This window comes from Periophthalmus magnuspinnatus, chromosome 2 (genome assembly GCF_009829125.3).
Source record: "Periophthalmus magnuspinnatus isolate fPerMag1 chromosome 2, fPerMag1.2.pri, whole genome shotgun sequence".
In the NCBI taxonomy this organism is placed as follows: domain Eukaryota; kingdom Metazoa; phylum Chordata; class Actinopteri; order Gobiiformes; family Gobiidae; genus Periophthalmus; species Periophthalmus magnuspinnatus.
In genome coordinates this window covers 7042336-7055390 of record NC_047127.1, presented here as the reverse complement: position 1 = coordinate 7055390, position 13055 = coordinate 7042336, and the positions used below count along the sequence as shown (strand labels likewise).

General features: G+C 40.2%; 1 protein-coding gene across 1 annotated transcript in view; it reads right to left on the bottom strand.

Annotated features, from left to right (window-relative positions):
• lama1 (laminin, alpha 1) overlaps positions 1-13055 on the bottom strand; it is a 40665-nt gene that overhangs the window by 3442 nt on the left and 24168 nt on the right. The window contains exons 31-56 of the mRNA XM_055227744.1: positions 12188-12396; positions 10884-11077; positions 10398-10540; positions 9800-9898; positions 9602-9713; positions 9309-9465; positions 9024-9231; positions 8429-8545; positions 8185-8348; positions 7730-7868; positions 7553-7655; positions 7000-7116; positions 6510-6686; positions 6228-6382; positions 5347-5490; positions 4888-5021; positions 4667-4820; positions 3996-4120; positions 3758-3908; positions 2948-3092; positions 2721-2862; positions 2131-2245; positions 1903-2046; positions 791-930; positions 494-688; positions 53-236 (exon numbers count right to left, since the gene is read on the bottom strand). Coding sequence (XP_055083719.1) covers positions 53-236; positions 494-688; positions 791-930; positions 1903-2046; positions 2131-2245; positions 2721-2862; positions 2948-3092; positions 3758-3908; positions 3996-4120; positions 4667-4820; positions 4888-5021; positions 5347-5490; positions 6228-6382; positions 6510-6686; positions 7000-7116; positions 7553-7655; positions 7730-7868; positions 8185-8348; positions 8429-8545; positions 9024-9231; positions 9309-9465; positions 9602-9713; positions 9800-9898; positions 10398-10540; positions 10884-11077; positions 12188-12396 — 3867 coding nt within the window. The remainder of the gene's footprint in view (positions 1-52; positions 237-493; positions 689-790; positions 931-1902; positions 2047-2130; positions 2246-2720; positions 2863-2947; positions 3093-3757; positions 3909-3995; positions 4121-4666; positions 4821-4887; positions 5022-5346; positions 5491-6227; positions 6383-6509; positions 6687-6999; positions 7117-7552; positions 7656-7729; positions 7869-8184; positions 8349-8428; positions 8546-9023; positions 9232-9308; positions 9466-9601; positions 9714-9799; positions 9899-10397; positions 10541-10883; positions 11078-12187; positions 12397-13055) is intronic.

Below are 13055 nucleotides of genomic sequence, written 5' to 3'. Positions count from 1 at the left end.
GCCCACCATTTTGATAACACCTTCAAATCAAAGAAAATCTCCTGTGTGTTACCGTGAGAGCTCCAGGTGTGAGGGCGCTCAGGTAGGTGGGCGGGGCTACAGGCAGGTGGGCGGGGTCAGGGGTGGGCTCCAGATCCTGATCTCCATTCAACACCGCTCCTACGGCTCGCTCCTCCAATAGGCAGCTGTCCAACTCCGCCCCTTCGTATCTCGCTGCTCCTGATAGGTCGACAAGCCTGAACACAAAAATCAGAATTAAAGGACCTGTACCAGACTTTTTCCATGTATTTGAGCTCCCCCAGTACACGTATATTGTATAAACAGCTCTTGAGGTCAAAATAAGTCCGCTGTGTACTCTCTGCATCTAATTATAAAGCGTTTTATTGTCAGAGAATCAGAAAGTGCACTATTAGCTTGCTAGTTGTTGTTAGCATTACCTTTAACACATTTTATTTCATATTTATTTCTACTTTTATTGTAATGTTAAACTTACATTCCATTCAGTGCCAGGTGTTGGATGCAGCCCCGGAACGACCGCGACAAGCTCTGGATCCTGGTCGGTAGACGAGACTCCGCCCCCGATGGCAGTCCTCCAATGAACAGCGAGGACGGGGACAGACTGGAAACTGCGCCCGGCGACAGGTGAATGGATTTGACAGGAAGCTCATCAACATGGATGGAAAGAACCCTAGAAAACACAATAATTATTCAAATATACTCATAAACTTGTGTATTTTGAAGGACCTGTAGCTCTGTCCAAAATAAGTCAGAACATTAGCCTAAGACGTACTTCTTGCTTAGGCTGAGAATGACAGAGTGATGCTGTCCATCGGAAAACTCTCCCACGATGATGGCTCTCTGGGAAGCCCCGCCCACTTTGCCGAGCTCCGCCTCTAGAGTGCCGGACATGAGCTGCACGGACATGAAGTGCTGCCATGGAAACACAAAAAATGCAAATTAGCCACAACACAACATATTACTGCAACTTTTCAAACACGAGCTTCTGTAGGTTTAAGTCACATAGCCTTTACCTGTTTTGTGTGCTATTTAAAGAATAACTTAATATTTATTAGTAGCTATGACAACCAATTTTACATCATAAGTGGAACGACTAAATACTGTGCTAGTTGCTATTGTTCTAAACTCACTCAGATACAATATAATTCCAGTGAGGTTAATACATTAAAGGGGCTGTAGCAGATTTTGTCATGTAATTAGGGTAGAACAGACATAATGTAAAAGATCTTGGTTAAAATGGTTAAAATGAGACTGTCTGCATCTAATTATAAAATGTTTCTATTGTCTGTAATTAACTTTGGTGCAGTGATAGGTAAACCTGTCACTGTGAATAATTAGAATGTTAGGAATGTGTTCTGACTTCTGCAGTTTAAAATGAACAAATTCAACTTTTTATGTTTTTAAAGGTGCTCTATCTGATTTTTACTGTCTTAAAAACATGAAAATATTTAACTAGTTCATTTTAAAAGGTTTGCAGTGGTCCAAAGTTATTCCTCACTTACCTTATGCGTTCTGAGCATCCTGATGATTCACCACGATGATTTTATAAGCACTTTTCACAACTTTCACGGTAATGCTAACTACAACTGGCATGCTAAAGCACACTTCCTGATCATTGGACAATAAAATGCTTTCCAATTAGATGCAGACAGTACACAGCGAACTTATTTAGACCCCAAGAGCTGCTTATACATTATACCCATCTCGCCCCCCATATTTCAAAATTTAACATTCAGGAGTTTTGTGGTGGAGCTGGAAATAAATATTGCGGTATAATGAACCTTGCCATAATTTGTTTTGTTTTTTTTGTTTCAACATTTGTGGATTTAATGAGATTACCAGTCTTCTTCATTCATTATCAGGTCACATCCCTCTTTGGTTTACCTGTTTATCATGGCTGAGAGCAGACAACAACAGCCCTGATTGGTTCCTGGAGGAGAAGGTCATCAGAATATCCGTGTCTTGGGTGAATGAGCGAGGGGCCAGCTCCACAAAGCCGGGGCCGAACAGGGACACGCTCTGCACCGCCTGGACGAAACCATACACAACAGATAAGAGCAATGTCCCAGTATTAATATGTGTGTGGTTCTATGGAGGCTGAGGGGGTGGTACCTCCAGAGCGCAGCCTTTTCTCACTCCAAACGCATCTCGGAGAAGGTCAAAGTTGGTGCGGGCGATTTCCACATTCATAATGCAGCCCACAAAGGAGCGGGACACCACCTGACGCCTAGGACAGGGACAGGTTTGTCAGGATTAGATATCAAATTGTTGAAGATTTTTATACCAAGTGCTCTTACTATCGCAATAAGACACATCCTCAGCATTGTGGGTGAAATATAAGCTCAAGAAAGATTCAAACTAGCCTCCCTCTCGTTGGTGGGCAAATACTTAACCTTCTGTGCCACTTCTCTCACATATTTTTTTCTTGCCACTGTGAACCTGATGTGTATAATTTGGGATTTCTTTTTTCCCTTTTGCTCTTACTGTCATAACCAGTCAGATACTAGGTACTGAGAGTGAAATACTGTATATACTAGAGAATGATGCACACTATCTACCATCTGGTTGGTAGGCAAATACTTAACCCACTGTGCCACTATTACCTTACAAACTATTTAGCGTATTTCAGTAGATTTAAAAGGTAAAAGTGTTACCAAACTTAGCGGCTGTTGTAGAATTTGAAGCCTTCTCTGTTCTCTCACCTGATTGGTCGAGAAGCAGGAAGTCCTCCGATGTAGATGGGGTCGAGGTCGTTGCGGTTCAGATCGGAGGCGGTTCCAGGAGCTTCCACCTCCAGGATTTCCTTTTCAGATGATTGTTCAGCGGCCATGATGGACAGGTAGCCTAGAGTAAGGTAGGTTTTTTTTTTGTTGATTTAACCACTCACAAGATGTATGCAGACACCACGAGGTCATATTTAGCGTGGTACCTTTGCGTTTGTTCCTCTGCAGAGTGATCTTGTACCACATCCCCGTGTTGTACTTCCTCTGTGACATCAGCACCAGGACCCCCGAGCCCAGGTCAAAGGTCAAACGCACATGCCCTTCCATCAGCTCCATGGACAGGAAGTCCCTCTGCAGACACAACCACAGTGAGTCTTGGGTTTTGTGTAGTTGTGGCACAGTTTTGGCATTGTATTGGTGTTGTTGTAATTTTACTGTTGTTCGGATGTTGTGCTGTTGTTTTGGTTTTTCAGAGTAGTTTAGGCAAGATTTCAGTGTTTTTTTAGGTGTTGTTGTGGTATATTTTGTATTGTTTTGGTGCCATTTTGGTGCTTTTCAAGTTGTTTCATGTTGTTTTGGTGTTTATCTTGTGTCATCTTGGTGTTGCTCTAATATTTATTTTAGGTGTTTAGTTTTAACATTGTTTAGGTGTACATTTAACATTTTGGTGTAGTTGTAACATTGTTTTGATATACTTTTAATATTTTTGTTGTATTTTAACACTGTTTAGGTGCAGTTTTAACATTGCTTAGGTGTACTTTTAGCATTTTAGATGTACTTTTAACATTTTGGTGTAGTTGTAATATTGTTTAGGTGCAGTTTTAACATTGTTTTGGTGTACTTTTAGCATTTTTGGTGTAGTTGTTACATTGTTTATGTGCAGTTTTAACATTGTTTTAGTGTACCTTTAGCATTTTTGCTGTACTTTTACAATTTTTGGTGTAGTTTTCACATTGCTTTTGTGGCATTGCAGTGTTGTTTTCATGTTGTTTGCTGTAGTGATAAAGTGTCAGTACTGTGTTGTTGGACGCCAGGTACAGCAGTAATCCGCCCGGCGACAGGGTCTTGAACAACAGAACGATGGAAGTGGAGGTGGATCTCAGTGACTTCTGGACCACGGAGTATCCAGAGCCGTCGAACTGAAAGGCCGTTCCCTCCATCTGCGGACTGTGAGCAAAATAAACAAGACACTTAGAATATAGTTTACAATATAAGCAGAGGATGGTAGAAATGTCCCTCTCTCAAAGTGCTTACCTGCTGAAGCAGCCTCCGCACTGGCCCTCTCTGCTCTCATAGTTCCACAGCCCCAGGTTCTTCTCATTCAGAGATGCCTCCCCCAGACAGCCCTGAAACCAATGGGACCTGAGCAGGGGATTCCTCTGGGGACAGAACACACACAAGCATTAGTGATCTATATGACCCTGGAAACTATAAACACTATGGACTTTATTACTGTTGTGTGGAATGACAGGATAGATTGGGTTTTACAGTGAATCTTCATAACAAATTCTATCATAGATTTTATAATGCTTCCTGTCACAAAATTTACAGCCAACAAAATCAGATATGCCAAATTTTAGCTTGAATTATTTCCATTATTTTGACTAGGGATGGGTGATATATTGGTTCTATCATCAGTATAAGTTCTATCAATGTTCAATTACAATTTCTTCTTAGCTGCTTTATTCTGTGTACCCCTTTATTATTCCCAGACAGTACAGACTTGTCTTTATGAATAGACTCATAAGTAAGTATCAATGGAAATAAAAGAGCAGTTAGTAGGCTAAAGATAAGTTACAAATTATTTTATATCCTAGGTAAATACATTTTATTAAGTTAATTTGTGATGTTTACTTAAATTTAAGACATATTTGTGGGCCATGCTATGGATTTTAATCAGACCATCCCTACTTTTTTATATTTACCTGCATGTTTTGGCTGACTCCTCCGACATAAACCCTGGTGGTGTTGTCAATGTCCAGGACTCGAGCTGTGCCTGGTGATGTGGCTGTTACCGCGGGCAGTGGAGGTGTGTTCGAGTCCAGCTGGTACACGGACAGGGAGGCGTGGCTTCCAAACCTGGACAGTCCAAAAAAAATATTAAAACCTTTTTTCTTCAAGACATATTTTGGAGTTGTGGGTTTACCTGGTGACGTTGATCCTGGTCCACTTGTTGTTGCTGATGTCCAAACCAGGAAACTCGAGGCGCTTGCTCCCAGATCCAACATCCCAAAGAAGAGACACTTTACCGGCGTGTTCTTCTACAGCCATAAAGTCCACCTGCACAAAGGGCGTAAACATTAATGATACAGCCATAAATCAATTATTTATTGGAAAGAGGGGGGGTGGGTCAGTTATATTAAGCTGAACTTAAACAATTACATGTCTGTCGTCCTCTACTGGCAACAGCAGGAATAGTAGCATGTTGAAATGGCTAATTAGCAGTGTTGCTCTTATCATGATACTGTGAATAGTGAAGGTGCTACAAACTTTAATAACAGATACCAGTACTTGTGAATAGGAGACAGGATAACTTGTGTGGAAAAAAATGACCAAACTGATACCTTAAATAAGTAAATTTAGCAGAATTTGGGAGCATTCTGACCTGAGAGTGTGATCCCAGGTAGAAGAGCAGGTTGTTCTTGGTGCTGGTCTTCAGGATGAGGGTGAGGGTGTTGAAGTTACTGGAACTGATCTGAGATCTGTACGAGCGCACACAGCTGCGGTCCGCCTGTACTGCCACTTTGATCTGAAATAATAATAACCAAATAATACCTTTATGTCTATAGCACATTTCAAAACAAAGTGACAAAGTCTTTCACAGAATAAAAGTCACACAAGCCATAAAAATACAGTAGACAGAGATTTCAATAAGGAACAAAGTCAACACTACAAACATTAATATCTACGTGGCTAAAATAGTGGTCTTGATAATCAGAACTTTTTTAATATGTTTGCTCAGAATATGAAGAGTTCAGTATTTCTGCCTGATTTGAATATTAAATTATATTTTCCCAGACAAAAAAATCTGCCACTACTTATTTTAGGTATAATTGAATATAACTGAAGTAGTTGGTAATTCTGCCTAAAAAGAGCCAAAAATTTTAAATGTGAAAAACAGAACTAAATCAGTTCAAACTGCGGTGGTCCAAAGTTATTCCTCACTACCTAATTATTCACTGCGATGAGTGTGTCAGTAAAGCTAACAACAGAAAGCGTGCTAACACACTCTCCCTGATTATTGGACGGTAAAATGCTTTCTAACTGGACACAAACAGCTCGCAGTGGACATATTTTGACCTCAAGAGCTGCTTACACTATATATCTGTACTGAAGCAAGACAAATTTAGCTCCTATACATGACAACAGGTCCTTTAATTAATCCAAATGAATAAAAAACTATTTGAATCATGTAATTTCACCTTATGTATATCTTATTTTTTACACGGACAAACTATAAGCGTCAGTCAGGAGTATATTTCTCACCGAAGCAGCCTGTCGTCGGGCCTGCTCGATCAACTCTCTGATCTCCGACAGATTACGGCTCAGGTTTTCTCCCAGAATGCTCAGCGGCTTCACTCGTTCCAAGAGGCGCTCTGAACGAAGCTCTGCCTCCTGTAGCTGTCTCTGCGCCTCATGGGCTAGACAAAGAAAACACAATTATAACACATATTCAACCAGGAAGTATTTCTCTACTGCACCATCAGCCTCTTCAGCCTTTCCATCTCCTCTCTTGTAATATTTTTCAACATAATATTACAATCAAACCTGTAGTGTCAGTGCTGCTCATGAGCTGGTTGGTTTGCTTCACAGAGTCATTAGCGCTGTCCACCACAGAAGAAGACACAAGCAGCTGCTCTTGGATCTTCTGCAGCCTCTTCAGCGCCTCCTGCAGGTTCGAGTGGCTCTGTGTTTGGAGCTGTGTCGCCAAAGCCATAGAAGAACCTACATGCAGTAAGTCACAATGTTTTAAAAGTCCTATATTGTGCTAAATTGACTGTTTAAGCCATATTACAATGATGTTACCTCCTAAAAAACATACATGGAGTTGTGTTTTATTTCATTCACAAATGTTTGAGTAATCCTGCATTGTTAGGCTGTCTACATCTCCAAACTGACAATGTTGTTTTCAAGTAAACAGTGACCTTTTACGTTTATATGCAGGATTTGTGTGTTAAACATGTGTGAATGAAAATACTACTTGTGTGTTTTTGATGATGGCACAACATTATAACATAGATAACGATTTTTGACTCACCACTTGAAATAGATAATAGCTCTCTGATTGGTCGACTGAGCATGGAGCTAGCATTCAGGAAGTTCTGTCGTACCGCTGCTAGCCGTGATGTTATTGAGGAGATATTATTCTGTAGATCTGGAAAAACATTGGGACATTTTTACTCTTTTATGAATTTTAATGCTTACAATACAATGTTACTGTTCTCACATTTTTGTTCTTGGGTGAAAAATATGCTAATTAATAATTTGTATAGCTCCAATTGCTAATATTTATGTTAGCTAGCTAGGGTTTTGCAACATTTATCAGTGCTAACAATGCATTTCCTAATACTCAGACAATAAAATGCTTTACAATTAGATGCTTGCACAATATGTCTGTACTGGGGAAGGATGAATTTAGCTAATTTTGCTCAAATACATGGAAAATAATTGGGTACAGGGCCTTTAATATTAAAATAACATGAATAACAATATTAAAATAACATGAATGACAATATTACAATAACATGAATAAACTACCGTATATAAAAAAATAGAGGTCAAGCCCTATATAAAAACTGATTCGTACTAACCTGTGGCAGAGTTGTTAACCCTCTGACTCTCCTCTAAAACAGTGGAACTCACGTTGAGGATGACTCCACTCTTTTCAAACAGAGGCTGCTCAGAAATGATGCTCTGAAGAAAACAGAATCATTATTTAAAAATATTATAACAAAAAATCTCCTCTGCGCTGTGTGTGCGGTCGTTACCATGTTAACAGCGACGTAGGCGGAGCTTTCTGCACTCAGCGCTTCCTTATGGGCGGAGTTAACCTGCTGTGATACGTCAGTGTCCAGTCGGAAGAGACGAGTGCCGTTCTGAGAGAAGTTACACACTGCCGACAATGAGCTGCAACAACATAACAAATATTAAAGGCGTTGTACCTGATTTTAAACATGTGAAAAACAAAACCAGTTCATTTTAAACAGAGGTCTGAAGTCACCCATTTTTGTAATGCATTCCATCTTTAATTATTATTATTTTTTATAAGTGCTTTTTATAACTTTCAAAGGGGAGTCTTGCTAACAGAGCACCAGCATTACTTAAAAAAAAACTCCAGGTATGTTTTGATGAAGAGATCAGAAAATAGCATAATATGGGCCCTTTGAACACAATTTATTTAACTATGTAATATGAACTGTTATATGATTTATGTATGTGTCACCTTTGAAGTGAGAGGGCGTGGCTATGCATGGTTTGGGCGTGGCTTTCTGCTTTGAACACCAACTCCAAAGCGTCTGTCCTCTTCAGTCCGATCACCATGCCATCCACCTGTTTCCTCAGCATGGAGCGAGACTGAGAGAGCTGTTCCCCCAGCAGCTCCACCTCCTGGACACAAGCACACATTACACCCATCAGGACACACAATACACTGGACATGATGCGTTAGAGGAGGTGATTTTTGTTACCGCTGTGGAGTTGGCGAGGTCCTCAGCCAGGTTGAGAGTGTGTGAAAGAAGCAGCTGACTGTTCTCCATTAGCTCACTGACAGAGTTAGTTCCAGAGTTGGTTTTCTCATAGACAGACTAGAAAATAAAATGTAACAAAACATGTTCATATGCATATTATTTCAGAGATATATTTGATTTCAGTGACAAAAAACTCTAAATAATTCTAAGTCTATATAGGGAAACAGTAGCTCAGTTGGTAGAGCGTTGTCCACATATCTGAAGGTTTGCGAGATCTATAGAGAGGCGAGTACAAATGCATTTTTTGAAGTATTTCACCAGCAATAAAGCACATGAAACTTAAGATGGATAGGTATAATGTTTTCTTGTGTAACATTCCAGGGAAAGCTATAATATTTCCATGGAAACAAGGCAAGTGGCAGACTCCCATCTGAAAAAAAAGTTACATTGTGCATCTTATTTTACCAGTTAATTATTTTTTACAAAGCTCTGTCATATGTACAGTGTTTTTGTTAACACGTTGATCAATGGTGCCATATTTGTGGACAGCACTGTAAGCTAGCACAGTAGTGATCGTATGAAAGCTATTGTGTACCTCATACTGGTGCAGTTTCCCAGTAGCTGTGTCCATCAGCTTGTGAGCCATAGTGTTGTGTTCTTGTGCGTCTTTCACGTGCATTTCGGCAGAGTTCAGAAAGTCCATGTGAGCGGACATTTCAGAGGACAAGTTGTGGAGCTGTCTCTCCACTGTGTCGGCTGAAGACATGAAGTCATACACAGAGCTGGACATGGACTCCGACAAACTGCAAATAAAAAATATATTGCCTTATCACATAATTTCTCAAACATAGGTATAAGTATTTTTCTTCCTGTGGCTAACCTGAGCTCCTGACTGGCTGTGGTGTTGGCGTGCGACAGATCGATTATTCTCATGAAGTCCACAAGTGACTCTGCCTCCTGGAGCATCTGTGTCTGATTGGTCCATTCGGGAATCTCGGGGTTAGTCTGGTTGAGAAGCCCCGCCTCCAGGATCAGTTCTAGCAAATCATACAAGAAATGCATACAAGATTACTTTTTGCTTGTGTGTATTTTAACATGGGTAGAACTTGCACCAGTTGTTGGAGTGGGAGTAGTACTATCAGTAGTAGCAGTTAGTCGTTTTGCACTCCTCACCTGTGACTCTCTTATTCAGTTTGCTGGCGTTCTCAAGGAGCAGTGCACTCTGGGAAACGCTGTCCTCCGTCACCCCGCGTACTTGCTCCAAAAATCCAGTGACCTCTGACACCTGAAGAATTCCAGTATAAATTCACAAACTGTTTTTTAACTAACTACTTTTAAATTTTTGGTTTTATTTTTAAGTTTTTGGAGTACCTTCTGAGAGACAGCAGTGAGCTCTGAGGCCACTGTGGTCAGCTCATCCTCCACATCCAATAGCATCGAAGAGGCAGAGCTGCTGTTGGAAAAGGACTTCTGAAAACACAAAATAGAAGTGAAATGTTTTTGTATAGAAATGTAGATGTTACATGCACTGTAGCAGATTTTGACTCTTAAAAACATGAAAAACAGAACTAGTTCATTTGAAACGGTTTGCAGTGGTTCGAAGTTCGTCCTCCATTACCTTATCCATTCCGAGCATTCTCATTATTCACGGCAATGAGTTTATAAGTGCTTTTCACAACTTTCAGAGGCAAGTGTGGAGTTTTGCCATCACAATAAAGCTAACAACAATCGGCATTCTCACACATACTTCCTGATTATCCGAAAATAAAGCGCTTTATAATTAGATGCAGAATGTACAGAGCAGAGCTTATTTTGACCTCAAGAGCTGCTTATGCCATCTGCAAGACAGATTCTGCTCAAATATATGGAGAAAATTGGGTTGGGGTCTTTAATACAATAATGAAATAATCAAATCCTTTCCTCTATAAAAAATTGGATACAAGTATATAACACAATGTTTCAGAGCTACCTGTATGGTTCTGGTCTGGTTCTCTAGCGCCACCAGCTGGCTGTAGGGGGCTTTGAGGAGGGTGCTGATATTCACAGAAGATAGATGAAAGTGAAGATTGTCCAGGTCATCCAGGAGGACTCCAGTGCACTCATCATTACAAGCTGGAAAACAACATTTTAAAACATGTGTTATACTACTGTACCTTTGTAGGTATAAAATGTAATTACTTAGTACTTTGTATGATGCTAACATATGTGATACTATATTTTTATTATTCACCAATTTTATAAACACTTTTCTAAACTTTCATAGGCAGTCACATTGAGGCTAACAACCACTAGCATGCTAACAAGCCTTACTTCTTGGTTCACAGGTGATTAAAAAAGCTTTTTAATTAGATACAGACAGCACAAAGTGGTCTGATTTTCACCCTAAGAACATCTGTGCTTAGGAAAGACAAATATTGCATGAAAACATTGTTACAGCTTATTTAAGGTGACTCACAGATGCAGTGTCCCATCTCCATCACGTGGCGCTCTTGGCATTGGTCGCAGCGCTGACCTTTGACCCCGGCCTTGCACTCACACTGCCCGCTGGTCTTGTTACAGGAGGAACTGAGCGCGCCCCACTCACTACAGCCGCATCGCTCACAGGCTCCGCCCATCACTGTCGGGTTGCCGTAGTAACCGTCTGAGCACCTGAGGACAGAGGGGAGGGGCCACAGAGACATATACTTATTTGATATGAAATAAGTTGCATTAACAATCTATAAATTGATGTTAAAATCTCACATGAAGGGTGAATATTTTCTATTTTTGAAAGAAATATCCAAACACAAATTTTTTGTGAAATATTACACTGTCTGCTCACAAAATAGCAAACCACTAGTGTTTTTTGCAGATTAAATAAGTACATTTTATTTCTATATCACTTTTCACAGATAAAAAGAAAGTGATTTACATGAATAAATTCAACTAGAAACAGAAACATATAAATGAAGAAACAACCCAGTCAGCTCTTCAGCTGCTTCTTAAAAGAGTTCAATGAATGGGCCTCACGGTGGGCTAGGAGCAGAGTGTTCCACAGTCTGGGAGTTAAAGCCTGGAAGTACAGGTTAAACCGAGTTTTTGAGACCATGAGAAGGCTCTGGCTGGAGGACCAGAGAGAGCGGCCAAAGGAGTAAGGGCAGAGCAAGACAGTAATGTACTGGGGGGGCCTGTTCGTGCAGCACTCAAAAAAATATTTTAAATCGATTCTACATATTTTACTGGTAACCAGTAGGAGATGATAAAACCGGGATGATGTGGGCTGTTTTGGGGTTCCTGTTAAAATCCTTACAGCAGAGTTTTCCACAAGCGAAAGTCTTTGAAGAGCTGCTTTATTAAAACAAATAAATGTGATGATGTCCCAGATGGGGAGCAAGAGCCAGATTTTCCTACTGATAACATTGTACTTTACCATGAAATATCCAATACATAAGTTCTCAAATGTTGAACCTGATCATTTGCATCAGTGACTACAGCCTAAAACTTACTATATCACAACAGAAATCTTTATTTGTTTTAGCTGTCCCCATCTGTATTAAATATTATCGCCCTATAGAATGTTGTCATCTGAAACCCAATATAGACTATAGTGCCTGTAGTCTAAAAATGTATTAAATTTGTTTGTTGTGAATTAAGAATCAGTTTTTAAATTGTATTTTTGGAGATACTGAACCATTTCCCTTAAAACTATTAAAACATTTGATTCAGTGTATTTTTCAGGTCGTAGTTGCAGTGAGTCCAGATGATAGACAGCTCCCTCACCTCTCGCAGTGCTGCCCCTCATATCCGGAGCTACAGTTGGTGCAGACGTATCCGATGGTTGCCGCGGTGACCTCACATGTGGGGCTGAAGCTGTTCCCTCGGAGGGGACAGCTGCACAGGGAACAGTCCGACACGGAGCCGCGCACGTTTCCATAGTAACCCGATGCACACATCTCGCAGTTATGGCCGGACGTGTGGTGATCACAATCCTAAGACAGAGAAGACAAAATACAGACATTAAGTAAAAATATTTATATGCAGTAAACACATTTTGAATAACTATATAATTTGTGTGTTAGACTGCAGTTACAGCAAAACCATCTAGGGAGGGTACACTATTTAACTTTTCTGGTGGACTTTAAGCCACCTTCTTGTCTCCATGGAGATGTTTTTGCTTTGTGTGGAATATTACACACTATGGCACAACACAAAACAAACACATCTATGTAGCATTTATTCTATCCAATGTTTTAACTGCTCCAAAATACCTTGAAAAATACTGTAGGAATAGTGGTGCGCCTGCTTCTCTACATGGAATTGGAGACATTTAATGAGTTACTGTGGAACATTCTAGGCCAGTGTTTCTCAAACTATGCTCCTACAGGTGGTACTTGGAGCTCTTCAGTTTGTGGGTTTGCCTAATTTAGAGTTCATTTTATCCTCTTTTTTGATAATTTCTTGCCTAGATGGAGTCCAGTTTTAGCCCTAGATTAGACCTGAAATAGTCCTGTTATAGACCTGGTTTAGATCTGGTGGTACTCAGAAAACCACATCTTTTCTTGGGTGGTACTTGGTGTGAAAAGTTTGAGAGACGCTATTCTAGGTAAAATAATAAAATCTTCACGGAGACTAGCACTACTTTACCCAG